Raw genomic sequence first — 27,549 nt, forward strand, 5'->3', positions numbered from 1 at the left:
CAAATACCAAACTGATTGAACACGGTGCGAGTCTGGTACAGTTTTATCATGCGGATAAGGTACCTGTTGCTATGCTCCGTTTATACCGGAGGAGTATTACTTCTCATTTTTGCAAGCTCCACAAGTGCAAGTGAGTTGTTTACCCGGCAAAATAGTGTAGCATATTCACTAAATGAAATATACGGTACACACTATTGTGATTTATGGGTTTATTGATCTTATTGCATTTTAGTGCAGTCATTCGTTTCCTACGACTGGGATTCGATAATGAACCCAGGAAAAAACTCCTTATTCATTTCGGTGGATGACGGGGCTCCTTGCGTAGCTCACTGCAATGTCCGCGATGATAGTCTGGCTGCGGTTGCGGTTACTTCATTTCAACAGCACATAAACGAGTCTCGGAAGATTTACGAGAAGTTGATAGACTTTCGTGCCGCCGGGAGATACGTTGTGAAATGCAATTTTATACCTCAAGGTAACGTTGACAAATATTCAAATATCGACAGATGATAAATGTTTTATATATGAACGCATTTCTAGTGTATTCCATAAGAGAAATATAAGAATACAGAGCGTGTTAATTATTCTTTGAATACGGGCAGATACATCGGTTGGAGCTTCAGAAATAGAGCTAAAGTTATTTATCAGCGAATCGGTGCATCCTGTTATTGGACAGACAGACAGCCCAAGGAAGATCGAAGAGGCGTTAAATGTTGACATCAGCTTCGGGTCATGGACAGACATAAGGCTAGTTACTGCGTGGATATATTTTGAGCCAAGTTCGTCGGAAAACGAATATGTTTTGGGGAAACCAGAATATATCGAACGGAAGGACAGTTCCAGCAATTTGTATGTGGGGCATGAATACAGCAAACCTGGTATATGGAAAATTCGAGCTGACATAGTTGTCAATCTTCGAAATGCATTGAAATACGTTCAGTTGCTATTGACTGCGGTGATCGCAGACGACATAGAATACGTTCGACTCGACACAAAATGCATCTCCCTGTGCAATGGACAGAGATCGTACAGTATTTCGAAAAAAGATTATGAAGACGTGACAATGATGTTTCCTTACCAGGCAAGAATTGAGGCCAGTGTGTCGTCTAAAAGTATCATAACAGAATGGGAGTGGTTTTGGGGGAGTGCCTCGTTCTCGCGACGGCACCCAGTGGAGATACGTATCGCTAATTACATGCCGATGTCCGTTACGGTTCGCAACGCGTTTTCTCAAATGACTTTTTCATTTGAATTGGAGTACAAGATTGTCATAGAAGACTCGGTTATCGCCTTTAATGATAGTACCGACGAAAAGGGACCGGTGAACATCGCAGTTATTTTCACCAGTCCCCAAGATGCATATAGAATCACGAATGCGAAGCCGGTGGAGGTGGCCGTGCAAATAAAAAGCAGTAAATCCTGGCCTATTCCTAAGGCGACTGCTGTCCCTCCAGCACAACAAAAGTGCTATGAAAATTCGACCGCATCCTTCAGTAGCTTTCTGGATTCATGGGATGGTTTATCAGGAGGAAATTACCGACAAGATATATTTACTTACTGCGTCAGAAATCTGCAATATTTTCCCGAATATCACGGGCCTTATGATGTGCTATCAATAGCACAAAATCGGGTTAGAGCAACAGCGAACTGCAAAAGGAGAGAGTTATGCATTTGACTGATCATGATGTGTTTTAGGTTTACAAACGCGAAGCCGAGTATTCATTCTGCGTACGTAGATCACCAACTCTCTGTGCAAAGTCGTTCGAGGCAAAAATCAGACATGGCGGTCTCGGAACGACCACGACCGCTTATCAAAACATTGTATTATTTGGAGAATATTTAGCAGGGCATTGCGATTCAGCATACGACCACGAGCTCTTTTATAATTGGACACTAACGCAAAAAGGTGGATACATGCTACTGCACCAAGCCATCGAAAGTAGAAAATAACATTGAATTAATTTCAGACACAAGTACGCTGCTTTTGGTGGGATACGAAAACGAATTTTTCATCTCAGGGAAGTACTTGACTGTCAGCGAGTTCATTGTTACTCTGCAATTATCTAAAAGAGGATTATGTGGCGAACATGACGGGACTGCTTACGATACAAGGGAAATAAAGACATATCAAGATATTGAACATGCGGTGACGATAAGTGGCGGTCAGGAATTAATTTTGTATGTGGATAATGCAACAAAATTACTGTTTGAAGTGGAAAATGCAGCAGCATACCACGCCGTCCAATATAAATGGTACTGCTGTAAAATGGAACAGGAGAAACAATTTGAAGCTAGCTATTACTCGGGAGATCTTGATAATACAGGTAATCAGATAGAACCCAGAATGATTCCATTTTAAGCCAAATCTTTACCTTCTTGGATATGCTAAGGGGGCTGTCTCGGAAGTGGATTCCATCTTTCCGACGGAGTACGAAATATTTCTAGAACTGGATCCAGAATTTCAATTGATGCTGGAATGTTTCGAGATATTCCAGGAAAATTCAAAATTCGTGTATCGTTACGAAGTAAGAGCGTCTACGACGATCAGTATATTGAGCTTCGTGAATCAACTTCAGACCTCACAGACATCCTTGGTCAGATGCGTCAGTCGTAACACCAATTGTTTAATCCAGCATGGCATGTTTCTATTACAGGTTCTTATAACGGCTCAATATATCATCCTCGTTTGAGTATAGAATGCATTTTCAATTGCGAAAAGTATTTGGACACCTCGTCGACGCTAACTCTTAAAGGCCGATGCGACTTATGTGCAACTGATTCATCAGATCTTGAAACAATATATCAATGGAGTTTGCATGGACCAGCTCACTCCAATCTATACTCATTGATCACGGACAGTTGGAGAGAATATTCTTTCACTAAACTAGACGAATTTCCCCAAGAAATAAGACTACGCTCGGCTGCATTCACTCGGACAGGAGCATATAAAATTCAGCTGACAATAGCAATCAGAAACGAGTCAACCTTTTCGCAATATCAACCTATCGGTTCCGCGTACTATTACGTCATAGTGGCGCCGGACGTCTCGTCGACATTTTGTTATATACGTCCGTCATCTGGATATGCTGCAGCTACTAATTTTACATTGGGATGCTCATCAAGTTTCAGTAAAGGGAGTAATGTTTATGAATTTCGCTATTCTGACTGTCTTTTGTGTGAGAATGAAGATTCGTATGAACTATTTTACAGAGGATATTCCGCGGATGTCTCAGGTAAGGAGATGGATTACAGTGACTCTTTCCGTGAGATTTATGATTTCGATGTTTTCCGCAGGAATATTGCTACCAAAAGGTGAACGAAGATTCGGATACAGATTGATTATAAAAATAACAAAAACAAACATTGCTGATGGAAAATCTAGTAGCTCATATATATTCGTCCGAGTAAAGTCACCAACCGTACAAAATGCCTTTGAAATTTTAAAAACATCATTGCAGGAAGGTTAGTTGCCTATGTGGGTGTACGAATGTACGATTAAGCTGTTCCTCTGGTCATTGCTCATTATTGTGACATTATGACGCTCTTCATTGAAATTCATCTGTATAGATAGAATATATTGTTCTTTTGTTCTTTGTTAATGCCCATCGCTCATCGCTGCTTACATAACACCATGTAACAAAAATTTAGTTGAGCCGATTTTTTGAGATTTCCCATACCCTATTCCTTCGTAAAACATGTTTCTGGCATTTACTTGCCTCAGGTGTCGTTTAAAAATGTCATTTTAAGCTTTATAAACTTCCCGTGTCATGTTTTTCAAGCTCCTTTATTGAATTTCGACGTCACATTGATCCATCATCCAATTCATAATAGTTGGTTGTTATAGTAGCAATCATCTTCTCAGTCTCAGTAAGTCAGTATTGGTTATAGGCTACAGCAAGCAATCGCAAATTTCTTTTCGTTTTGTTCTGTTATTGCACTGATTGTGGATCTAGTGAGTATAACCTCACCATTAATGTCAACACACAAATGTAATCTGCCTGCTGGCTGATTTTGATATCTATGTGGACTGTATATCAGTTTGAAACAAGTTAAGTACAAAATATAGATAGAAGTAAGGTTTTTTATACTTATTAACTTTACTTTGGCCTGAAGATTGGAGATAAAGATGAAAACTGGGCATTTCATGTAATCTGCGAAACAGGCGGATGCAATATAAATGGCTGGCTAAGGGGAAATCAGCATTCAATGTCATTTGCTATTAAAAGAATCTGAAGGGAAATTAGAAACCTGACAGATGACATTACAAGGTTCAGAATAACTAAAAAATGACTTGACATTTGATATCCTTCTATGCCATCTTCTCTTAAGCACCTGCTCCTTATTGCAGTAAGTTTTCACTGCCCAAACTATCATCATCATCATCATCATCATTGGTTTATTAGCAATTTTATCAGTTCAATACACCACAAAATGCGATACAATGAAAAGACAGGAAGATGTCGAAGCGACAAGGAGTAGTCTATGGAATCTGACACCCACCTTGGCCTAGGCGATGTAAAGAGGAGGCATGCACACTGAATGAAAGTAAAGAAGATAGTATGGAAAAAGATGGTTCGTGGTACAGAACTTGAATATAGCTTTCAATACAACATCCATTGTAGCAGTATATTTATTAAACTCGAAGACTTTTCGGGTGCCTCTTTTCAAGAGTTATCGGCACACTAAAGGGATTTAAACAGATTTAAAAGCAAAACCAAAAAGGCAAAGTATGACGCAACAATCAAAATCACAGACCATGAAATTCGCATTGTATCAATGGCAACAATAACAAACTACGAAGAAAGATTTCCTCTATAACCTACAAATTTCTCATTAGTGCGTGTTGTTCCGTGCGTGTAACTGTTTATTTACAAATTGTGCTGCTACTATAGTACCGTATGTCCGTATACTTCGTAGTTTGTTATTGTTGCCATTGATACAATGCGAATTTCATGGTCTGTGATTTTGATTGTTGCGTCATACTTTGCCTTTTTGGTTTTGCTTTTAAATCTGTTTAAATCCCTTTAGTGTGCCGATAACTCTTGAAAAGAGGCACCCGAAAAGTCTTCGAGTTTAATAAATATACTGCTACAATGGATGTTGTATTGAAAGCTATATAGAAAAAGAATGCGACAAGAAATAGGGCGGCATGTCATGGGAAGCGAGATCGATAGGTCAGTCGTGGTCCGGTAATCTTGAGGATGGACTGTATTTATTTAGTAGTAATTGCTTGTATTTCCACTTGAATGTGGACATGCTCGTCGACTGTCGGATGGCAGGCGGGATACTGTTCCACACATCAGACCTTAGGCATTAGACCTCAGACATTAGACCAAAAAGCTCCAGAAGACTCGACAGCAGGGCTTAGAGTTAAGAAAATGACTCCGATTACGACTTCAACATCTCCCATGTAGATATAAATCCAAAACCACACATTCTGAACCAACACGAACTTTGTGATTTAGTCGGGACTCACTAAATCAAATGAGTAAATTCTGACTCTAAGGTTGAAACTAGGGAACGATGCCCTTCGTCGAGAAAAGGACATGAACGATTTTTACGGTATTTTTCTGTGGCAGGTTCTCCTTGCATATGCGGGAATGTTGGCAATCTTGTAAATCACTTGAAAATAAGATGACTGCGAGAGAAGCAGGAGCATTCAAGGCATTTCGAGATGTAGTTGAAAACTTTCTTGTAAATAAACGAAGCAATGAATATAAACCTCTGGTAAACAATATGATCGAGATCTATGAAAAAATGAAGTGGGGCATGTCCTTAAAAACGCATTACCTGCACTTTCACCTTGATTTTATTAGTTCAAATATGGTTGATGTAAGCGTGGAACATATAGTGACGTGTTTCAGCCGGATATGCGTGTTCTGGAAAGACGATACTAAAAGTGGTGGAATTGCGTATTTGCGGTCAATAATTCCATCAGATTTCTCAGTCTATAGACCCAAATCATGCAAACAAATCCACTTCGGAAATTTTTTGAAGTGTTTCCATCCTTTTATGGTAGCCACTATTTGTGCATATTCCTTCGTTTTGTTAGTGCCTTTGACTGTTTGTACGCCCAATGAGGAATTATGCGCATTATTACAGGGCAATTTCGAGTAAAACGAGAAATCACAAAAAGTGACATTTCCCAAAGACTAGGGACACGTCAGAAGAAATTTTTGTATTTTAGTGATTGGTTTGGAATAGCGAAACACAATACATAAAAAATTTTAGCCAACTAAAACTTTTGGAAAATTTTGTTACATGGAGTTAATGCTTATATTTTGTATTTTAGTGATTGGTTTGGAATAGCAAAACACAATTCATAAAAAATTTTAGCCAACTAAAACTTTTGCAAAATTTTGTTACATGGTGTTAATGCTTATACTTGATTGTTAACACATGAAACATTTTGGATTTAAACGTAGTTATAATCGATTAGATATCTTACATTCAATATACTAAAGGCCGTTTATTGCAAGGGTCGACAGTTACGCAGGGTATGATGCAGAAGGACGCCGTCAAGTCTGTCGCATTTGTCTCGTCATTACTCTCCGTGGCGGAAATCGTAAAAGGTTGTATCCTGAAATTTATTGCGCACCTTTGGTAATTTGAAAATCAGCATTTTTCTTGACAGATGAAGAAGTACGTCTCGAAATGGCCAACAGAGTATTGGAAGACTTGCAGAGGGTGAATCCGTCATCACTGGACACTATGAAGCATTACACGTCAATGCTGAAAAAGCTTGCAATTTTTATCTCGGGACATAATAGTTCAAAATACGACGGTGTTGTAAAAGTCGCCGAAACAGTTTCAATCCTGGCCGAACAAATCAGCTACCTACTACAAACGAGTGAAGAATTGACGCAAGCACCATTCATGAATATGTTTGGAGTCATCGGCATTTGTATGAGGGATGCGAGAAATATGTCTAGCTCGAAGCTGAAGACTACGGTCAAATTATCCAAAGACCTGGCAAAACTAATTGTAGTAAACAAGAAACCCTTGGGTGAATATCCTACAGTTCTGCAAAATGATAATCTTCTTGTTTCTATATCAAACTCGAGGTTTCAGAACTACCCTTCAAGAGTTAATTTACTGCAGACCGGTTTCGCAATGACTGGTTTGCTTCAGCAAAATGTACCTCGCATAATACAAGCCGGCTTGGCGAAGTTTTCTTTCAACCCGATGGCTCAACAGGCAACAGACAATACACCAGTAGTTGGATTGGTGCTAGCTGCACAAAATGCAACTGGCGATACATATAGGCCAGCTAAGCAACGAGGAAGATCCACGCCACAGTTTATTGAAACGAGCTCTGTATTGCGCGGCACAATTCTCCATCTTCTTCTTCCAACACCAACATTGGAAAGGTCGATCGAAAAGACTATCCGTCTTCCTCAGCCTTGCTTGACATCAAACGCCAGCACAGCGTCAACACTATCGCGCTCATCGACCGAACCCTGTGGATATGCACTGATCACCCTTTCATTCGATGGTTTTACAAACTCGGAAGGTAAACATGACAGTGATTTTGCAATTAATATGTTGGATTACCCCTGTTTTGACATTTCAGAAGAGTCGAATCGTCTAACTGCAAGTGAAAGTTACGCTAACTTCCGACCCAGCAGGCCGTGTCGCATACCAACATCGCCTTGTATTGAGGTGCTAATGTTGCGCAGAATAGATGATCCCGCAACAATCCATAAAACCTTGGATATTGAAGTGGAGGATTGCTCACCATTAGAAACTAATGATTGTGTACGGACATATGCTGTCTTAGAAACTGCCGTTCTACCAGCACATACTCGTGACACTCAACTGCCTGATGAGTTTACACCCGATCCTTGGAGTGTATATTTGAACGACGAAGTGATCAACACGATCAATTCGGACGGTGTCACTTTAGTCGTTGTTATCAAACACTTACAGCGGGATATATATTCGCTGACTGAAGACTCACTGGATTCACATTTGAACGTAAGTGAATATCATATTTGCTACACGTATAGTAGCGTCTCGATGGATAAACATGTTGGATGGATTGGATGGTGGTGGTGGATGATGGGCCTAGATTCACGACAGGTTGTGATTAATGATGACCCTCATATCAAGTCCAGATGTCTGGATATAAAAGGCTTATTTGCTGATATACACACCGCAAATATTACTCATCTCGCCACAAGCACGATTTTGAGAATACACGATCCTTGCTATACATTTCAGATCACCGTAGACGTCTTTAGTGCTTCATGCCTGGTATGGAATGGGACTTTGGGGTGGCATGACCATTTTTGTGAGAGAGGTCGTCCGACAATTGGAGGAAGCATACATTGCGAGTGCAACGTAGATCAACTCAATTTTGATTCCCCAGATCAAGAGCCGGTAAGTGTAAGTTGGAGTGTAGTGCGGACGTACTACGCCGGACACGTATGGAATTTATCCAAAGAAAGAACTGCAGACGGCTTCCATAATGGAGTCCAGTGCTTACGTGTTCGTTGGGAATCGCGTGTCTTTTCAGAACATTCTCATGGAAAAGTGCAGAATAGTGGTAGTGATAGTAGATATGATGTCAGATTTATGTTTAGTCTGAATAGCGAGTTGTTGGTTCAAAAGCACCTAAGCAAGTTGAATGTGATAGCCTGATCTGATGGTGCTGTATAGGTTTCTCAGATGAGCCTGAATTTGGGCGCCAAAAGTTGGGCCGATTTATAGATTGTACGCCGTGCCCGAATTGTATTTGAGAGCAGATTTGGGAATGTTCCTAGCATTGAGAATATCAGGCATGAGGTAATACCAAATTATAGACTTGGATGTAAAAGTCAGGTGCAATGCATGATGTTAAAATGAGAATATGAAATCTACCCACAAAAGCTTATTGCGATGGGGGAGCTAAAAGTATTTGGAGAGTATTTACGATCTTGTGCGACTGATAAAATGAATAACTGTGCCATAGATCATAATCATAACCATAAATGCCCGCAAGTGAGGTTAGCAAAAATCCACGACCACATTGTTGCAATGAGTGAAATCGTCCGGCATTGAATCATAGCCAACTGATTTACAAAATAACGAAGTCACAACGCTATTCCATCTCATAGAAATGACAAAACGCTTCTACAAGATACACCCCAGTCCGGAACCTCCGAACTGCAATTAAATCGCAGCCGGAAAAGAATAGTAACTTCGCTTTGGTGTGACGTCACAATGATTTCATGTTGTGCTTTCACTTGGCTCGGCATCAAAGTCCCTTTTCCACACTCACAGTGATTGACCAATTTTTTGATTGAAAGCTAAAGCAAGACTTAAACGTCTGACAACCCAAGCCTCCCTCATATAATATAATGCATTTTAATTATTACCATGCTGCGTTTTTGGTAATGTATGAAGTTCTTACTATTTCCAACGGTATGGTTACCTAGGTATCGTATATACGGTAGTATAGACACTATTATATTTGCTTAAAATGGCGACATGATGCACAAAATGTTCAAGCCATGATAATATGAATAAAAGATTAGGATGACTAATCTGTTTGATGTCAACTTTGACAAAAAGGATTATGTGCATGTACATACTAAATAATTAGCTTCCTATTCTTTTGAAGAACATGATATTTTTCACTGCGAATCTGGTAATCGCGCCAAATCGCATTGCCTTCGAAGATATCGTCTCCATATTGCTGCGGATCCGATCCCATTACTATGTGCTAGCGGTGGTGTTCCTCTTTTGGTTGATATTCATTTTATCGTTCCTCTGGGCTCGAAGGTGAGATACATGTCTAATGAGCGGGCGATGTGTCTTTAAAATACTTGGTTCAGGGACGATTCGATCGATGCATCTATGAGAGAGATTCAGATTCCTGTAGACAGCAACCTTTCTTACAACCATCTTTACGAGGTTGTGATATCGACGGCCGTGTTCAGAGCGGCGGGAACTTCTGCAAAAGTACAGATTATGCTGGAAGGTATCATGTTACGCTACTTCGTTACGACTGGGCATTATTGCATTATCTATCTATGCTGCTGATCGTGACGCCTATATCAGGAGAGTACGGAACTACCACGGATATCAATACCATCAGCACTGAAAATCATTCCACCCTGCAAAGATCAGGAAAGGATTCGTTTCTTATCGCTGCTCCGCAATCCCTTGGCCAAGTTGTGAAGATACACGTTTGGCACGACAATGGCGGTACGGTCTTAATGATATAGTGTGGTGGAGATACCTCTACCAGGCGTTGTATTTTCTTTCGAAACAGGCGAATATCCTTCTTGGCATTTGAACAGAGTGGCTGTATTTGACTTGCAAAACAAAGACCAACCGCCATCGTATTTTCTTGTCAACTCCTGGCTATCGCAAGACATCTATCCATTTCGGTGCCATTTGACAGCAAATGTATCGAAAGACTCGGAACTTTATTCTTTTCGCACGATGTGGGGAACGTACGCATTCAGCGCTATGAGTGAGCGGGATGTTTGGCTGACAACGTTCTTCAAGTACATCACTAATTACAAATATTGCACATTGATATCAAGAGCTTTTATTTAAATAGACCTCGAGGAAGTCAGTTCACGAGAATGAGAAGATTGGCTTGCCTGTCGACGGCGTTTTTCGGGACAATGTTGGTTACAAATATGTTCATACAAGCGGGATCGCAAAATTATTATTTCTTCAACCTTGGCTTCGCGGAAATCGATCTCTCACCTATCATCATCGCTATCGAAAGTATCGTCCTCACTGCACCGGTTCATCTTCTCCTTGTCTACGTATTCAAGTACGCCTAACTACCGCGGGCTTTCTGGCCAAGTATTCTAGTCTTGATAGGCAATGACAGACATAGATCGATCGATATGCCTGCATCTATGTTTTGCAGTCGGATTGAAACGGAAGAAGAGATAGAAATAAACAACGCCCTCGAAATGTACAACAATGGACAGCAGTTTACTGAGGAGACACGCGAGGCTTCGACTACCCCATATATTCAGAGGCCTCGCAAATATGAAAACGGCACATATTCAAGAGTGCGGGAATGCTACGTATTAACAAAAGAAGTGCACTCGTTGAGGAGATTAAATGAAGGTTGGCATATCAAATCGATGGCCTTTGCCTTTACCTCCCAAATATAAATTTCATCGTATAGATTCCTTATTTCGAAATGAGGTGAATTGAATATAAATTATTGTCTTGCAAGCATCCTTAGTGACCAATATATTACCGCAGCATTCACCATCACATTCGTGTCGTCCTGCATGATTTACGAATTTTGAGCCTACGTTGATCGTTTTTCCCATTGTCCCAATACGTTCAATAATTTACGATTTTACAACGTTGATTGTTTTGTCTTATTGTACCGGAATGTCATTTCTTGCAGTCTCATTTATGTGTGCCATGATTGGTCATAGTACATTGCTGTGCCTGATTTTTTGTTTAATAAACAACAACAGGAACCTTCGCAGTGCCCATAGAGAAAGTTTGTTCTGCAGGTAGCAACGACGGTTATGATAGTTCAGACGACGACTTCGATATTCACGAAACATTGAGCGACTGCCTGGACATCAAAAGAATCGCAGAAGAAATCGCAGCAAAATGTCCGGCGAAGTCCGCTTCTCAAGAACAAAGAAAAGTCAGAGTGAGAATAGTCGAAGAAGAAATTTCCCAAAGCACAACATCGTTGTCCGAATTGATCGGCGTTGAAAAACACGAGGTTCACGACGGACAAGCCGTTTGGTACAAACGATTTCGCGCCAAAAGAATTCTTCGCGCTTTCAGAAGAAGAAACAGCAACACTGGCTCGTCCGGCTTAGTACAATCGATCAACGACAACCTGTTTCCTCGAGAGAGTCCGTACGAAAATACTCTGAACGCCTTGGAAAATTTTGCTTCCCTGGTCAATACTATCGTATTCTTACCACGAACCAAAGGCGCGATTCCGGAATGGGTCGGCGGAATCGTGTGGTGTTTGACTTGGATCTATGTTATTGTATGTTCGATCATCAGTGTGCTCTATGGGCTATCGTTCGAACGGTCAAAGTTTCTCATGTGGCTCACAACTTTTTTGCTTTCGATAGTACAGAGCATACTGATCGCGGCTCCGTTGGAACGTTCCCTATTGGCCCTGTTGGCGGCCATGATAGGAAAGAAAAGCATACACATCGATCAATGGGCGGCATACACCGGCAAAGCACAACGAATACACGCCGTTGTGAAATGGCGACAAATGCAACGCGAAGAAAGACTGCACGGCGATGCGTTCGCCCGAAGTGAATTGACGAGAGAATCTTCTGAAAAACTGAAAGGCGACACCTCGTCATACCCACCTCCGTTTCTAAGCATGATAAAACGAGGGAAACGTGCCTTAGCTGTGCGTCAAGTGAAGCGTTACTGGTACGAAACTTTCGTCTGGATCGTAATCGCGACATTTGTGTCCATTCTCATAGCTTACCAGCGGAACCCCCAACTCCTAAGAATAAATCAAGGATTGGCGAAGAAGCTGCAATATGATTTGGGACAAGTATCCACAAGAGATGATGTCTATGATTTCTTACAACACAACTTAATTCCAGTATTATTCAAAGAGGACGAAATATCGATGTTTCTACAATTCAAACTGCTTGGACCCATTCACATGCGTCAGTTGCGCTTTACGGGCTTCCGAGACTGTACCTGCGACAGTCGAATAGACGTGAGACAATGCAAGTGCCTGCCGCTGTATGGTCACGCAATTTCCACCGAGTCTTACGACAGTATCAGCTACACAGACAGTTGGAGTAATCCCATTACGAACAATACCTCAACCATAGATTTTCATTCTCCTTTCATATATCAGCAATGCGCGGAAAGTGAAACTGATTATCCTTTCGGTAGTAACCTGTACCGATCCTTTTACCTGTGTGGAGGATACACAGTGGATTTGGGATTCCAAGCAAAGCAGGCTTCCGCAATAATCAACTCATTAAAATATTCTGGTTGGATCGACCGGTTTTCCGCTGCGTTGATCGTGGAGTTTGCAATTCTCGACACGCCTAGTGGATACGCCACTCCATTCCTCTACGTGATGGAGTTCTTGCCGACAGGCGGGATACACGTGTTTCAGTACTCCACCAGCTACCGCCAATTCTACATTTATGAAATGAAGGACCTGGCCGTGATCGGTCTTCAAATTCTGCACGTAGCCATCTCCATATATCTCGTATACTCGACGTTAACTGAATACTCCGATGTTAAATGGAATCCTAAAGCGGTCGTAGGGATTTTCATGAATCCGTGGCATCTCATTCAAATTATTGTGGCCGCGATCACGTTCATAGCGTACGGCTACTACCTGAAACATATAACAGTGGCGGAAACGTCAAGCGGGACGTTCAAAGCAGATCCGAGCAAGTTCGTCTCATTCCTGAACGCGGCTTACCATTTTGTCACGTACACGAACTTGATCAGCGTGGGCGCGTTTCTGTGTTACGTCCGCCTGTTGAAGATCCTGCGTGGTAGCGAGTCCGTTGTAGTCATGCTTAATACGATATCTGTGGCCAGAGACGGCGTGGGAAACGTGGCGTTCCTTATCTCCGCTGTAACCGTAGGATTTGCACTCACCGGAATCGCTTCCTTGGCTTCTACCAGACTCAATTTCCGACACTTCCCGACTGCATTTACAACACTAACTAGTGTCGGCGCGGGAATGGACGTGCCTCACCCGGAACACGGAGTTACGGAAGAAATTCTATGGAGCATTTACTTCCTGCTGTTCGCTATCTTCGTGCTGACTTTTTATGCGAACCTCTACGCGACAGTCATATCGGACGCGTTGTTTTTCACGAAAAACGAAAACTCGAAAGAGACCTCATACCAAGTGGAGACGTTGGCGCTGCATTGGGTGTACGAAAAATTGGTGTCGCTGTTTGGTTTCAAGTCGAGGGCGTTCTCCGGTAAATCGATCAAGCTCAGGCCTCCGCCTGGGTCTGTGCTCAACAGAGATGACATCGCGAAGGAAATGAGATTATCGCTGACGGTGGACCCGGACGAAGGGCCAGCACAGAAAAGATTGCTGACTAGACGAGGGAGCACTAAATACAGAAAACTGACGAATCTGTCGCCCGAGAATGACGGAAACCCTCGCGTCACATAACGAAGTACTTCAGTGTTTTTGTATTTTATGCGAAGAGTAAATTTTAAAACCTGGGGTGAGTTATTGGTCTTCGATTTCTGCCATAGTGTATATCATATAGCAAGCCGACCTATGGCACTTCCCACTGCTTCGTTTGGTAACGAATGGATGACGTGTATGGATTGAATAGATAAGTAATGAGTAGTTTTAATAAACCACTTGTTTTCCTTCGTTCCGACCCCTTATAATATCATAATCGCACACATAATATCTATAACTACATCATAATCGCACACGCTAATAATTATCACGCGTACAAATTTACGATAATTAAGACCCGCAGGAGGCGCAGCGTCGAGAAACATTAAGCTTCTGCGGAGTGATATACCAACTATATATACATTTAAGGTTGCATTTAAAACAAGAAGTGTTGTATAATAATGTCATAATTGTGAAAATACTTTCAAAAAAGCATTTATAGTATATATGAGCCTTGGGACGTCTTGCATTAGACACATAGTCAACAGATACGATATGGAATGGTTGGATGAATCGTCGAAATCATCGACATTGTACAGTAGGCGTACACTTGTACGTACAATATATATATATATATATATATATCGACTTTTCAATTAGATTTGTACGTACAAATAGGCCTGTATAGAAGCAACGCAGAAAGAGAGAGATTAACTAGTGTCCCGTATTGAACACGTAATCAGGTAATGGAGATAGCATAAGGCTATCAAATATCAACATCATCCGGTATACCTACAGGCCAGTTGGTATTAGTTGGTGATATATTGGAGTTTGTGGCCGGGTGATAATGGCATGTTTTCACAATTCCAAACAGAAATTATTCGTTGACATTACATTGTTCATATTTTTTAATATAGTATGCTTTATCAAGTTTTTTGTCTCTCATCATACCCAGGGTTGCATTTAAAACAAAAATCAATTTAAAACATGTTTATTTAAAGCCATCACGTCACAAATATTCAATTGTGACGTCACAATGGATTGGCACTGATAATGGAAAATACAGCTCCTTCGACGAAATATCTACTATAATTGTTGAACCGACTATTTTGAGGGTTTCTAACCATCCCATATCAATATACGCCGGTTAACTCGGGTGGTAATTGTCCGGACGCTCATACAACATGTTTTTGGAAAGTATTTATACAATTATGGCATTATTTTACAACTTAATAAACTTTAAAACTTTAAAGGTCTTTGTTTAAAACACTGTTTTAAAACACCGTTTGTTCTAATTGCAACCCTAATCATACCTATGTTGTCCAAATGGTAAGATTTGGCGCATCGCACAGTTACCCGACGTGAGCTTGTTCGGTGCTGCGCATCGTGAAGCAAGCTTATTGAGGTTAATCGGAAGCACGAATGAACTCAATATTGAATTGTTCATATACTATGTTCATTCAACTAATAAATTGGTTCTTATCCTTTTCCAACCTGCGGAACACCTACGCAACGTAAGCCTTCGCGGAACGCCATATTTTCGCGAGTCACGAAAAAGAAACAGAATATTGGCACACAAAATGAAATGTGCACCAACAGAGTGTTAAAGACCATTAAAATATAATTTTCACACAAAACGAAAACATGATAATGAATATTTATTGCGAATAGGTGTCTCTTCTTCTGTTCCCATTCAGATACCAGTTGAGAATCGCGAGACTTCAGATTGGAAAGTGTAATCATATTATCGGATCGAAACGCAATGCGTGATATCAATTGCCTAATTCGAAATGAGCTGATCAATATCGGAGATAAAATTTCTATTTCAGAAAGACAGGGTTTCGATATCGAACCCTGAGCATCCCCTACGTAATGCGTATACGTTACTTCAGTGCACACGACGTACCACCCAAAAGTATCGGGCCTAATACGCCAATGATGGTCTATGTCAGGGGTCGGAAACCATTAATTTTCTAAAGAGCCATATTGGTCCTATTTTTTCCATTTTAACCTCCAACGAGCCATACATATACTTGTCAATCCACTGTCACGTCACAATTGAAATTCCGTGACATCATTTTATCACCATAATTCGAATTCACTATACATGGAATCCGTCGTGTGCGCCACATTTTCCCCGTAAAAGCTCGTACTAATCATGCTGGTTTCCTTATGTAAGCTTGAGCTTAAAACCTGAGTTACGAGAACGTAGTCTCGTCGTTACGTTCCTTTCAAATGCGAGAACCCATGATCACATGCGTATGTGTAGCCAAACATGGTCACTGCAGCAGCATATATCCATACCCACTCTAAGCTGTGAAACATCAGTGGCGTCGGGTCAGGGAAGGCAAGTGAGGCAGTCCCTCACCTGTCGTCAGGATGAGTGAACGAAAATTGTGAAACGTTTAATTGCTATTGGTATTTTCTATCGCACGGAACACCAGTTGAAAACCACAGACGTTTCGAATAACAATTTGCTTGATTTTGTTCGGCGAATGTCGTTAATCGTTGATGTGATGTTTCTTCCGTATTAGATATTCTGACGTCATAAAGAAGAAAATTGGTCGCAAAAAAAAATTATTGGATTTTGTGACTTCATTACTGTCAGCCTACGGCTACAGTCTTGCTTCAGTATGGGAAGAGAAAATTCGCTTACTTTTATAATCCTCTCTCTACGTGCTATATTCGCCGCCGCAAATGGATATGGGCCCATCGATTTATGCCCAGCTTCCACACCTACGATTAACGACTCCGTGGTGGAGCTGAACCTCGATCCCGATGACACAAGCGACGCAATTGACTCAGCGACAGTCGTGGACAAAGTAGATAAAGTGTTTTACCCGGGACACGATGTGCTCGAACTATCCATCTCTCAGGGACTGCCATGCGTGGTTGCCTGCAGAATTATATCTGATGAATGTGAAGTTGCAATTACTATACCTGATCAAATACTGGAGAAGTCGAAAAACCACGAGGTTTCAGTCAGTTTTGGAGCACCAGGATTGTATCGAGTTTCGTGTCTGTTCAAAAATAGAGGTGAGACAGTTCGCCGTGTGGAATATTTACTTGGTAGAAATTTAATCAACCTTAGCATAACAATAATAAAAATTTTGCGTGGGACATCAAGTCTAAAGCGAAGGCTTTCTTTCCAACTGGTTATATCATACGTGCGGTTAAAAATAGGAGTTAATAAAGGGCGACACAAAATATTTTTTCGTGGAGTTATTCCGATATTTTTAGAAGCTGACATTATTTATGCACTGCATTGAACTCTCTCCCTCTCTCTCTCTCCCCCCTCTCTCTCTTTCTCTCTCTCGGTGGCGACAGCCATCTTTTCCATCAGTGGCTCAAAATTTGTTACTTCATATCCAACAGCGAACGCCATCAACTCTTCAAGAACCATAGTGGTTAGTCAAAGAATTCGTCCAGTTCAGGTGGACTTGAAGACCGACAAAGCGATTCCAGTGGGTGGAGATGCTCGGGTATCCATCGCTCTTGGAATACTATGGTTCGGCGTAAAAGAATTGTCAGGCAACAGCCAGGTCTTCTGGGTGGATCCAGACGGAAAGTACCACGAAGACGAATCGCAACGATTTGAATTCACTAATATTTTTATGAGTGCAACATTCAATTATCAATTGAGCCGGATTGGAAACCACCTTTTACGCATCAATTTATTTCTTCGTAGCTACTTGACAGTAGAAACGATGTACTTACAATACGTGTTGCCTCTACCGGCTGTTAAGGATAAAATCGAGCATATACTAGTTTTGGCGATATGCAAGACGATTGATGGGAAGAGCGAAACAGTACATATTGATCGTCCGTACGTAGAAGAGTTGTTAGTGCCCATCGATTCGACTGTGATGTTAAATAGTTCCTCTCGAAATATGGTTACTCAATGGACGTGGATGGAAATGGACCAAGTATTGTCGAGGACCAATCAGTTCGAATTCGTCACCAACAGAAGTACGGAAATTACGATTTCAGCGAAAAATGAGGTTTCGCAACTACGATACTCGTTTCGGATAACCTGGTACGCTCCAATGGAAGAACTAATACTGCATACCAACACGACAATCATTGGAGTCGGTGAAGCACCCGAATTTCACATCATTTTTACAAGTCTGCATGTCAAAGAACAAGCTCAGAACGGATATATTTTATCGATAACTATTTTGGATGCGGATGCTATAGTCGCTGTTCCTGAGAAAGATGAGCAGATTTCAAATGAGAGTGAAATCTGCCGTGCTGTGGAGGAAAGACCGATCCATGTCCAACCATTAGATGGCCTCAATAACAAACATGCTGTTATGTCTGTGTGTGAGTATCGCTTTTCTTACACCTTCAAGCGATATACATCGTATGATGTAACAGCGAAGATAAAGCATAAACTTAGTCATGAATATGAGACGAACAATTCTCACGCGTTTTTTCGAAGCAATCTGATTCTTATGTCGACGATCAAAGTGTGTGTTTCGGGATATGTTCGATGCCGACCTCCAGTAGTCACGATTACCAACCCGAAGTTAAACGGCATCATCCAGTTCGAATACAGGACAGATGTTACGATTATCGGAAATTATCTCCCTCGGGAATGTTCCGATGATTACTTTCAGGCTCCTTCCGAGCTGCGGTTTTCGTGGGAAATCATCCGTTTGCTTGGGAACAATAAAGATGGTAGAAAAGGTATGTTCGACTTGGATGAAAAAATTTTCCCAATCCTGATGTTATTATCATGTTAGCTAGCGATCAATGTAGTGCGACAAATTAAATAGACCTATTTCAAGGCGCCTAAAGGAATGGCACAGATATGGCGAGAACATACTGTAGTTCCGGAAGGTTGGTGCCTCGCCGTACTCCCCTGTCTCTCAGCTATACCCTTGATATAATTCCTCTTCATTTGACATTATGTGAGTCAAAAACGGAAAGGCGTAAATTTAGAGGAGATAATGCCATTGGATGAATACATAAAGTAGGGTTACCATATTTGAGATCCTAAGAAGAGGGCACTTTTCAAAAATTCTGAAACCTCCAGCACCGGACAAGAAACCTGGTGATTTTGAAAAATTTTCAACCGATAGTGTGTTAACTAAAAAAAAAGTCCCGAATTATACCCGCTTTTTTACAACGATATGTGGTGCTTACTGAAAAAAACATCACTTTGACTCGGCCCAAAAACAGGATATTTAGGCGTCCTCCGAGGACACTTTCATTTTATTGAAAAACAGGACGTATGGTAGCCCTACATAAGAGAACCGAGGGTAATGCACAAACCTGCAACTCGCTGGTTGTGGTTCGAAAGACTCGAATGATACATAATATATACAATTATACATAAGTCAATCCAGTATCATATTACAGATTCACTAGCTCCTGACGAAACGTGGCCTATGATTGTCGCGGATGGCCTGGAATTCTTTCGTCCAAGTGAATCTGCAATGCCAGTCGGAGTGTATAAAGTTACACTGCTGCTACAGGAATCGGATTATTGTGGAGACCAGGCTGCTACAATCAAGGACTCGGCCTTATTAGAAATTACGCCAGGGCCGTTAAATCCGGAAATAATGGGGGGATCAGAATCGGTTATTTATATAATACCGAAATCTATACTCACTCTTGTTCGAGCGGACAGCGAACATCCAGAGATGAAGGAAGTAAGGTGGTCCTGCCAACGAAGGATAGGTGGAACAGGACGCCAGGTACAAAGCGCGAGATCAAGTAACGTATTTCCCGTGATCAAAATATACTCATTAGCAAATCCACCACTGCGTTTCTTTGCACAGGTAACATGGGATGCTTCCGAAGTGGATTGGACATTGATTTTGCTATATATAATGACAGCGAAATAAACATACCTCTGGAATCGCTTTCTCGAATACCCGACACTGTTGCATTTACCCTTACGTATATTGGAATCGACGAGCAGAAGTATTCCACCGAACAGATATTGTATTTAAGAGAGTCTTCCCATACAAAATTGGAATTATTAGGTACTGTTTTTATGCAGCCTCATCAAAATCTAAGGATTATATTGTAAATACATTTCTCATAGAATCTCTTCAGTATAAATCGCTCCAGCCGCGCGTCCTCGTAATCTGCATATCAAATTGTGGGTCACCTTCGGCCGTTTCAAACTTCATTCGCCTTCGAGCTGACTGCGAACCGTGCCGTATCGCAAACAGCACGCAAATTCAATTGCAGTATCGGTGGAACGTGTTTCGCTTAGAACAAGGCATACAATATGATTTGCCGGGGCACCTATCGTCTCTAGTATTGCCATCAAAGCAGGGATATCCCGACTTTCGAATGATGCCCGACATTCTGAAAAAGGCTGGGCAATACAGAATACTTGCGAAAATGGAGGCTGTGCGTGCAGGGAGTGAAAGAATTGAACTTGGACGGAGTTATTACGATATTAAAATCCCCGACGCGCCGGTTCCACCGTCGTGCTTTATACGTCCCTCGCAAGGAATAGCAATGGTCACGAAATTCAAATTAGTGTGCGTCGAAAATGACGCAACACTGCCGAACATGTATGAACTGTATTACTCAGTCTGTCATGATTGCGAGCAAGACACAAAACGATATATGCTATTCAACAGAGGATATGAAAGTGTCTACAGAGGTAAGATGACTCTCGACGTAGTGGAGATGCATACGCCATAAATACCGTTCTTTCGTCTCAGATCTTATGTTTCCGGTAGGAGATCCAGATTTCGGCTTTACGCTCAGCATAAAAGTCACAGTTCGGTATACGCACCGCATGCAAAACGATGTATTTCTGGTCGTTGCTGTGAAACCGCCGGGTAGCAGTGAGACCGAAGATATACTCACGAAATTGATATCTCAAGGTAAAACAATCTCGGGTTAAACTGCAGATTAGCGCATCAAAATGCGTATCTACAGTAGGGCTCTTCAAAAATGACTTCTTTTTGTCAAATCGTTAGGTTACTCATACTGGCTACTCATACGCCCCTTTCCACTAATAAAAAATGTATTTTCAACGAGAATAATAGTTTCCGTGCTTTTACCCAGCGTCGAAGCCTTGAAGGGGCATGAAATAGATATGGTGGGAAAATACCTAACTATTTCTATGTGGTATTAATTATTATTATTGAACTACCATGATTTTCTTCGGGGGTCACATAAAACGTACACATTTGAATTTTTCACACCATCAATACTCCTATGGCGTCATAATAAGTGATACTAGAATACCCGACTTGAAGCCTAATACGCAATTCGGAATCGAGTCACACATATACTTGATTTTCCCGGGCCAACTACTCGTCTGTGCTGTTGAAAGAGCTAACTATACCTGCAAGTCGTTGTAGGTAGCTCTGGTGGCTATTACGGACGCCGTTACAACGATTTCAAATTTTGTCGATGGGCCGAATAACGAAGTACCCATCATTGGCTTCATTCAATATAACGAGGCCTATTCCTTAATATATATGTATACAGGAAATGGAATATCGAGAAATGATCCCACTGGATTCGTCAGGACCGCAACCACAGCTTTATCGTTGACAGACACGGTTGCAGGTATATTGTCATGTCTCGTATCCGTGCGCCGTATATTGGAAGAGCTCATGTTTTAGATGACGAACTGAAACTAAAAACCGTGGAATCGATTTTGCAAAAAATAAGGACAGTGGACCAATCGTCGCCAAACGGAATCCGTTCAACATCCCAAGTCTTGACTAAATCCATGGGCGTTCTCGACAGCTCATCAGTTTCGGACGCTGTCATTATCAGCAACCTGGGTCTGGTAGAGGATACCGTGTCCAGTCAAATAAGTCATATACTGAGTAAAAATACTAGCCGCGGCACTGACGACAGCGCTGCCCCAGACGTTGTTGGAACGATTGTGGAAGGAATCCGTCTCGCTACCTCAGTAAAATACAGCAACGTCAGTATATTGACTGGTCGTTTCGAGTCCAGCTTGGAGTCGGCAATAATGGGCTTTTCAGCGAATAAAATGTTAGGGGAGAAAGCGACGGAAATTCGCTCTGACCGATTTCAACTTAATGTCGCACTGCAAGAAGTAGAATTCACAGAAACAATTGTGAGACAACAGACAGGACTACTGCTTGGACGTGGCGCGAAAGTATCGGGGAGATACAAAATAAATTCCGGCGTCATGACGTTCTTTTTCAACCCTTCCAAAAGAGCCGAAAATAAGGAGGATGTTAACATCGTTGTGGATGTAGTTCTTAATAGTACTGCAGAATCGGGGGATAATCTGCCTGTCGAAAGAGTCGACATATTATTGCCTATTTCCGCCGATGCTAACCTCCAAATGAAACCCGTTTCTTTGCCTCCACCGTGCGGCGAAACAACCCAATCGTACAGCACACTGTGCGGCGCAATCAAGGCAGACATCCAAATTAGACTGCCAGCGAGCGATCATGAAAAGTCTACATTATCTGGCGGCGTTTACGTGATCTTGACACCTAAATTTGCATGTCGCCTTCCGCGGCAACCTTGCATTAATGCCACCTTCCAAGTAGCTCAACCGACAGCGGATGAATCTTGTAACCTGAATGGTTCTAATTGCGGACATGGCCACCGAATTTTAGCCCGAGTATCCTTTCCAATCGTACTCAAAGAGCCAATTGCCGACGAATTTCGTCATGATCCGTGGGCCTTAAAAGCTGATGAGCAACTCGCCAGAGTGTTATCAAAGAAGGATTCGCGTTTGACAGTGATTCTCGAATACCTGCAGACATACTTATCTAGCGACGACGACTTCCAATTGCAAGATGTAAGTCCATGTAATTAATTTGTACTAGGTTTAAATAGCCTATGTCACAGTGGCTAATGAGGGTCCCTCGCAATTGGGACAGTGAGCAGCAGGCACGATTCTTCGTGAATTTAGCGGCCTGGTAATGTATGGGGCAGCGATAAATCTTTTGAAACAGATGAGGTAAATAGATCATAAAACTTATGCTAGTCGCTATAATGTCCTGGCGGAATGAGTGTAACCGTACCGAGTGCTCAAATTCATAGACCGACACATTTATTTCCTCAGGTTCGTATTGCAATCAGACGCGTTACATGCCTGCAGTGGAATAAGCAGGATTCAACGTGGTCAAGTGACGTCTGTCGAACCCGAGACATTGTCGTAGGAAATAAAATCCATTGCTCTTGCACCTTAAGCAAGGCGACGCCAAGAAATTCTGCTGGTGGAGGAAAGAATAAAGTGGGGTAATTGCATCGACGGGTATTGAATACATATCAAAGGTTACACACTCACTTCAGGGCTCGACGAGATTCGCTTCTTCGGTAATCATCGTCCCCAATCAGATAGTCGTGGGGGATATTGCTTCGATTATAAGCAGGATGCAGACTCGTTTTTACGTGATTACACTCATGACAAGCGTTTGCGTCGCCTTTATAGCGGGATATGTGATTACCAATCGGTACAAATGATTCGCCCGTGACAGGCGATAATGTGATGTATTCCTATGTTATTAAAATAATTGGCTGTTGAACTGCAGGAAGGATCAAGAACAAAAGGGATCCCTAGATATCGTCATCCCGCCAGGAAACAGCCCGCATAACGACTATTTATACGAAGTAGTGGTTATAACAGCGGCGTTGCGCGGTGCAGGGACGTCTGCTAAGGTCACTATGATTCTGGAAGGTGAGCACGATACGTCAGTCAACTCAATTGTCCGGCATCTCTTTTTCACAATTGAACTCTTTTCAACAGGCGAGAATGGATCAAGGAGTGACCCCCAGATTATAAGTAATTCGGACCATTCTACTCTTCAGAGAGCTGGGCGGGATTCTTTCCTTGTTCCAACATCGGGATCCCTTGGTCAAGTTGATACCATTCATCTCAGCCACGACAATACCGGTAAGCCAATAACAGATGGCAATATATCACTCAATCAATGCAAAGTGTAATTCATTTCTTAAAGGAAATGACCCGGCATGGCATGTCAACGGTATAGTAGTATTTGATCTTCATGATGAATCCAGAAAGCCTTCATACTTCGTCATCAACTCTTGGATTTCATTTGACATCTACCCGTATCGCTGTAGCATGGTTGCGAAGCGATCGACCGCCGAAGAAATTACATCTTTCGCAGTTTCTTGGAGGCTGCATGCCACTGACTTTTTGAATACTCGAGATGCGTGGTGGACATTCTACTTCAAGTACGCCTATATGTTTCAAAGGTCTTGGCGGTACAGCACTCTAGATAATGATATTGAAATTGTGATTTAGAGCGCGCCGGAGTGTATTCTCGTACCGGCGACGACTCACCTGTCTGGCCTGTGCGTTCTTCGGGAGTATGCTTGTAACTAACATGTTTATTGAAGCCGAATCCCAATATTACGTCTTCAAATTGGGTTACGTCGACATTGATCTCTCCCCTCTCATCATCGCAATAGAGAGTACACTCATCACGTTACCTATTGGATTCATACACCGGCGGGTATTCAAGTACACAACTACTCCGCTGTGTGGTCGTGTCCGATCGTTATGACTGTTTACGTATATGTTTCAGCGGGATCGCGAAGAAGGGTGAGGCGGAAGTCGACCGTCTTATTTCCTTGGCCAAATCAAGTGTTTCGGACACGGACACGTCCATGAATCAAAGCTCAGATTTCAGGCTTGACGACAGGCGCTTCGGAAAGCAAAGTGAGAGTGAAAGAAGTGTTCGCTGTATGAGTTTTTAACAATGCCCGTGTGATCTGATTTAGGTAAATCACTGACGACAAAAGTCAGCTCAGGCATCGGTAGTGAAGATTTCGATATGACCGACACGCTGCAGGATTTTATCGAGATTAGGAGAATCGCAAAACAGATAATGGATGAATGCAAACAGATAACGCCGAACGAAATCAATCGACGGAATGTCAAGGTTACTGTCGGTGGTGCCCCGGTGGCAAGCGAACTGGAAGGAATTATCATGCAGGAATCTGATCTGAGCCTACAAAGAAGAATTTTCGACAGATTGTTTGTGGATCGCTTCATGACGTTCATCGGAAGAGGTAAAACTGACAAGGAGCAAGAATTTGATAATATCTGTAGCGTAGATAAGGATTTCGGGGAAGATTATGCTAATCTGCACGGAATACAGGAAACTAATCTGCTAACAGATGATCGTTCGAAGTTTCTACGCGGCATCATCTTTCTACCGAGACAGTTCATGATTCCGGCATGGCTGAACTCGCTGGTGTGGGTCATAACAGTCTTGTATGTTATTCTTTGCTTGGTGCTTAGTCTCATATACGCTGTCAGTTATGACACGAAGATGTTCCTTTCTTGGCTGACCACATTCGTTATATCGATTGTGCAAAATATCTTCATAGTGTCCCCCTTGAAGGTATCGATCATCGCAGCAATACGGACGATGTTTACTAGATCAGTAGACCATAATCTCTGGGTCCCACATAGCGGTTCCGTAGCGCGGGCGGAAGCAGTCATTATGTGGAGATTGCGAAGAACCAGAATAGGCAGGGTGAAAAGAACGAGGTTCCAGTTTAGAAGTCCACAGGATAGAAACACGGTAACTCCGCATGCGTTCGGCGACAGTCTCGCAAACGCCACATCGAAGACAAGGTACGCTATTGCCGTTCGACAAGTTAAAGATTTCTGTCGAGATTCAGTAGGCAGGGTGCTGCTCGCAGTTTTCGTAAGTCTACTCATATACAACCAATTCGGCCGCGAATTCGAACGGTCGAACACTGTGCTGACAAGAAAGTTGAGTAACAGCGTTGGGCACATTAAATCGTGCAAGGGAATATTCTCGTTCTTGAACGATGACTTTCTTCCGATCATATTTGAAACCGAGGAGACCGCTGAAATGAGCCCGACGATCCCCCTCGGAACCATGCGATTTCGGCAACTGAGAAGAATTCACAGAAAAAGATGCGCCTGTATCCATGACCTGGAGTCGTGTGATTGTATAGGTCAAAGTTGGTATAACATACCGTATGACGAAGAGAATTATGCTGATAGTTGGATGCCAACCAATGATTCTGCGCAAACGAAAAATCCGTGGGCTTATAACGCTGCACTCGGCACCCAGGAGTCGTGGTTACCACCGGGAACATGGTCAGAATTGAGATATCTTGTAACGGGTGGGTATGTCGTCGATAGCGCACACAATATTGAAGAAATCAGGGCGATACTCCGATCCCAAGAGCACCTCGGTTGGATTGATAATCGTACATTGATTTTCACAGCCGAATTTTCTACGCTGTCGCTGCCCACTGGATACGTGACTTCTCATATCACCGTTGTCGAGTGTCTGTCGTCAGGTTCTGCCAGAAGTTCTCATCAATCAAACAGCTATCGTCCAGTATACTTTTATAGTGGTAAAGATATCATCATCGTATGCCTTCAAGTGTGTCATATCATAATCAATTTCATACAAATTTACGGACTTATTGCCAGGTGCTGGAAAGCGAAATGGCACGCACTAGCGGTGCTCGATTTGTGCTGTGATTTGTGGAGTGTACTCGACATAATATCGTTCACCGTCACGATCGTCACGTACATTTTCTACATATACCACGTTATGACGTCTGCGGAAGCCAGCACATGGTTGCGTAACAATCCGAGTGGATTTGTATCGTTCTCAAAGCCCGCATACCACAAGATCATGTTCATGAATCTGTCAGGTTTATGCGTGTACCTGAACTATTTACGACTACTGAAAATCACGAGAGGAAGTGAAGCCCTGTCTCATATAACGGACTTGATCAAGAAATCACGCGCAGGCGTCATCTCCTGCACACTTTCATTCATGACACTCATTACGGTATTTTCAATGACCGGACGGCTTATTACATCCATGATAACCTGGAGCGAGGGTCACATAGTCACACCTCTGATGGACATCTCGTATCTGGCTGTGTTAGGCAAACTCAAACCTCCGAATCATGCAGTCATAGAAGACATTAGCAGCAGAATCTACTTTTACGCTGCCGTTATTTGTATTTCCATCCTGCATGCTAATCTGATCGTGGTTGTGCTTCTGAGAACTTTTAAAGCGTCGGAAAAGTTGCGCAGGATGAGCGGCGTTTCTCGCAAAGCCGAAACCGTGGCTGTACGGTGGATTTACGAAAACGTTTGCCGGATAATAGGTGTGAAGTCGAAAGCATTCTCCGGGAAAAGCGTTCGTCTTCGGATTCCTCCGGGTACCATTTTACATCGAAGGCCCTCGCAAAGAAAGTAAAGACAAATGGGGCACAGTGGAACTCTAAACACAAACCAACAATTGTTGTTGTTAATTTCGTTCGTCGGTGTTCGGTGTTCATTGTCCATGTTCAATTGTTCAGCACTCTCGAGCCATATTATACAATATTCATGTTTATTATAATAATTCATAAATGAGCAAAACGATACCTCAAGTATTAGTCCATAACATAGGGTTACCATATACCTCCTACTTTGGGAGGATTTGTCCTCCTCTTTCAGCAAATTCGAAATGTCTCCTAATGTT

General features: G+C 42.1%; 2 protein-coding genes across 7 annotated transcripts; both read left to right on the forward strand.

Annotated features, from left to right (window-relative positions):
• Positions 1-14,176, forward strand: LOC145449420 (uncharacterized). Of its 3 annotated transcripts, none has more exons than XM_080327774.1 (19): positions 1-130; positions 233-475; positions 603-1,630; positions 1,696-1,906; positions 1,968-2,324; positions 2,391-2,594; positions 2,655-3,233; positions 3,295-3,462; positions 6,465-6,572; positions 6,635-7,513; positions 7,574-7,977; positions 8,224-8,382; positions 9,605-9,765; positions 9,819-9,964; positions 10,045-10,191; positions 10,259-10,496; positions 10,553-10,774; positions 10,874-11,079; positions 11,484-14,176. In XM_080327774.1, exons 1-19 carry the CDS (start codon positions 49-51, stop codon positions 14,120-14,122), a joined length of 8,181 nt encoding a protein of 2,726 aa, XP_080183900.1. In that variant the 5' UTR covers positions 1-48; the 3' UTR covers positions 14,123-14,176. The 3 variants fall into 3 exon arrangements, with proteins under 3 accessions (XP_080183900.1, XP_080183899.1, XP_080183901.1); XM_080327773.1 differs by having other exon boundaries at positions 6,480-6,572; positions 11,445-14,176; XM_080327775.1 differs by having other exon boundaries at positions 3,295-3,312; positions 6,480-6,572; positions 11,445-14,176.
• Positions 14,039-27,451, forward strand: LOC145449421 (polycystin-1-like protein 2). Of its 4 annotated transcripts, none has more exons than XM_080327778.1 (17): positions 14,039-14,177; positions 16,615-17,116; positions 17,456-18,769; positions 19,445-19,801; positions 19,867-20,073; positions 20,136-20,708; positions 20,770-20,934; positions 21,548-21,628; positions 21,685-22,850; positions 23,118-23,288; positions 23,348-23,508; positions 23,587-23,732; positions 23,802-23,948; positions 24,013-24,250; positions 24,321-24,539; positions 24,604-24,737; positions 24,800-27,451. In XM_080327778.1, exons 2-17 carry the CDS (start codon positions 16,714-16,716, stop codon positions 27,280-27,282), a joined length of 7,965 nt encoding a protein of 2,654 aa, XP_080183904.1. In that variant the 5' UTR covers positions 14,039-14,177; positions 16,615-16,713; the 3' UTR covers positions 27,283-27,451. The 4 variants fall into 4 exon arrangements, with proteins under 4 accessions (XP_080183904.1, XP_080183905.1, XP_080183902.1 ...); XM_080327779.1 differs by lacking the exon at positions 14,039-14,177 and having other exon boundaries at positions 14,320-17,116; positions 24,800-26,182; positions 26,288-27,451; XM_080327776.1 differs by lacking the exon at positions 14,039-14,177 and having other exon boundaries at positions 14,320-17,116.
• Positions 27,452-27,549: the final 98 nt, after the last annotated feature.

Source organism: Botryllus schlosseri, chromosome 11 (genome assembly GCF_051294905.1).
Source record: "Botryllus schlosseri isolate E-star chromosome 11, Bs_hap1, whole genome shotgun sequence".
NCBI lineage: Eukaryota > Metazoa > Chordata > Ascidiacea > Stolidobranchia > Styelidae > Botryllus > Botryllus schlosseri.

Excerpts from the sequence above, each read along its gene's own strand:
- LOC145449421 (XM_080327778.1), top strand. The coding sequence starts at position 16,714 with ATGGGAAGAGAAAATTCGCTTACTTTTATAATCCTCTCTCTACGTGCT. Across the intron at positions 20,709-20,769 it reads ATATGAAAGTGTCTACAGAG|ATCTTATGTTTCCGGTAGGA; the intron begins GTAAGATGACTC and ends CTTTCGTCTCAG. Across the intron at positions 23,509-23,586 it reads GGATATGTGATTACCAATCG|GAAGGATCAAGAACAAAAGG; the intron begins GTACAAATGATT and ends GTTGAACTGCAG.
- LOC145449420 (XM_080327773.1), top strand. The coding sequence starts at position 49 with ATGCGGATAAGGTACCTGTTGCTATGCTCCGTTTATACCGGAGGAGTA. Across the intron at positions 8,383-9,604 it reads ATTCCCCAGATCAAGAGCCG|AACATGATATTTTTCACTGC; the intron begins GTAAGTGTAAGT and ends ATTCTTTTGAAG. Across the intron at positions 9,965-10,044 it reads AGTACAGATTATGCTGGAAG|GAGAGTACGGAACTACCACG; the intron begins GTATCATGTTAC and ends CGCCTATATCAG.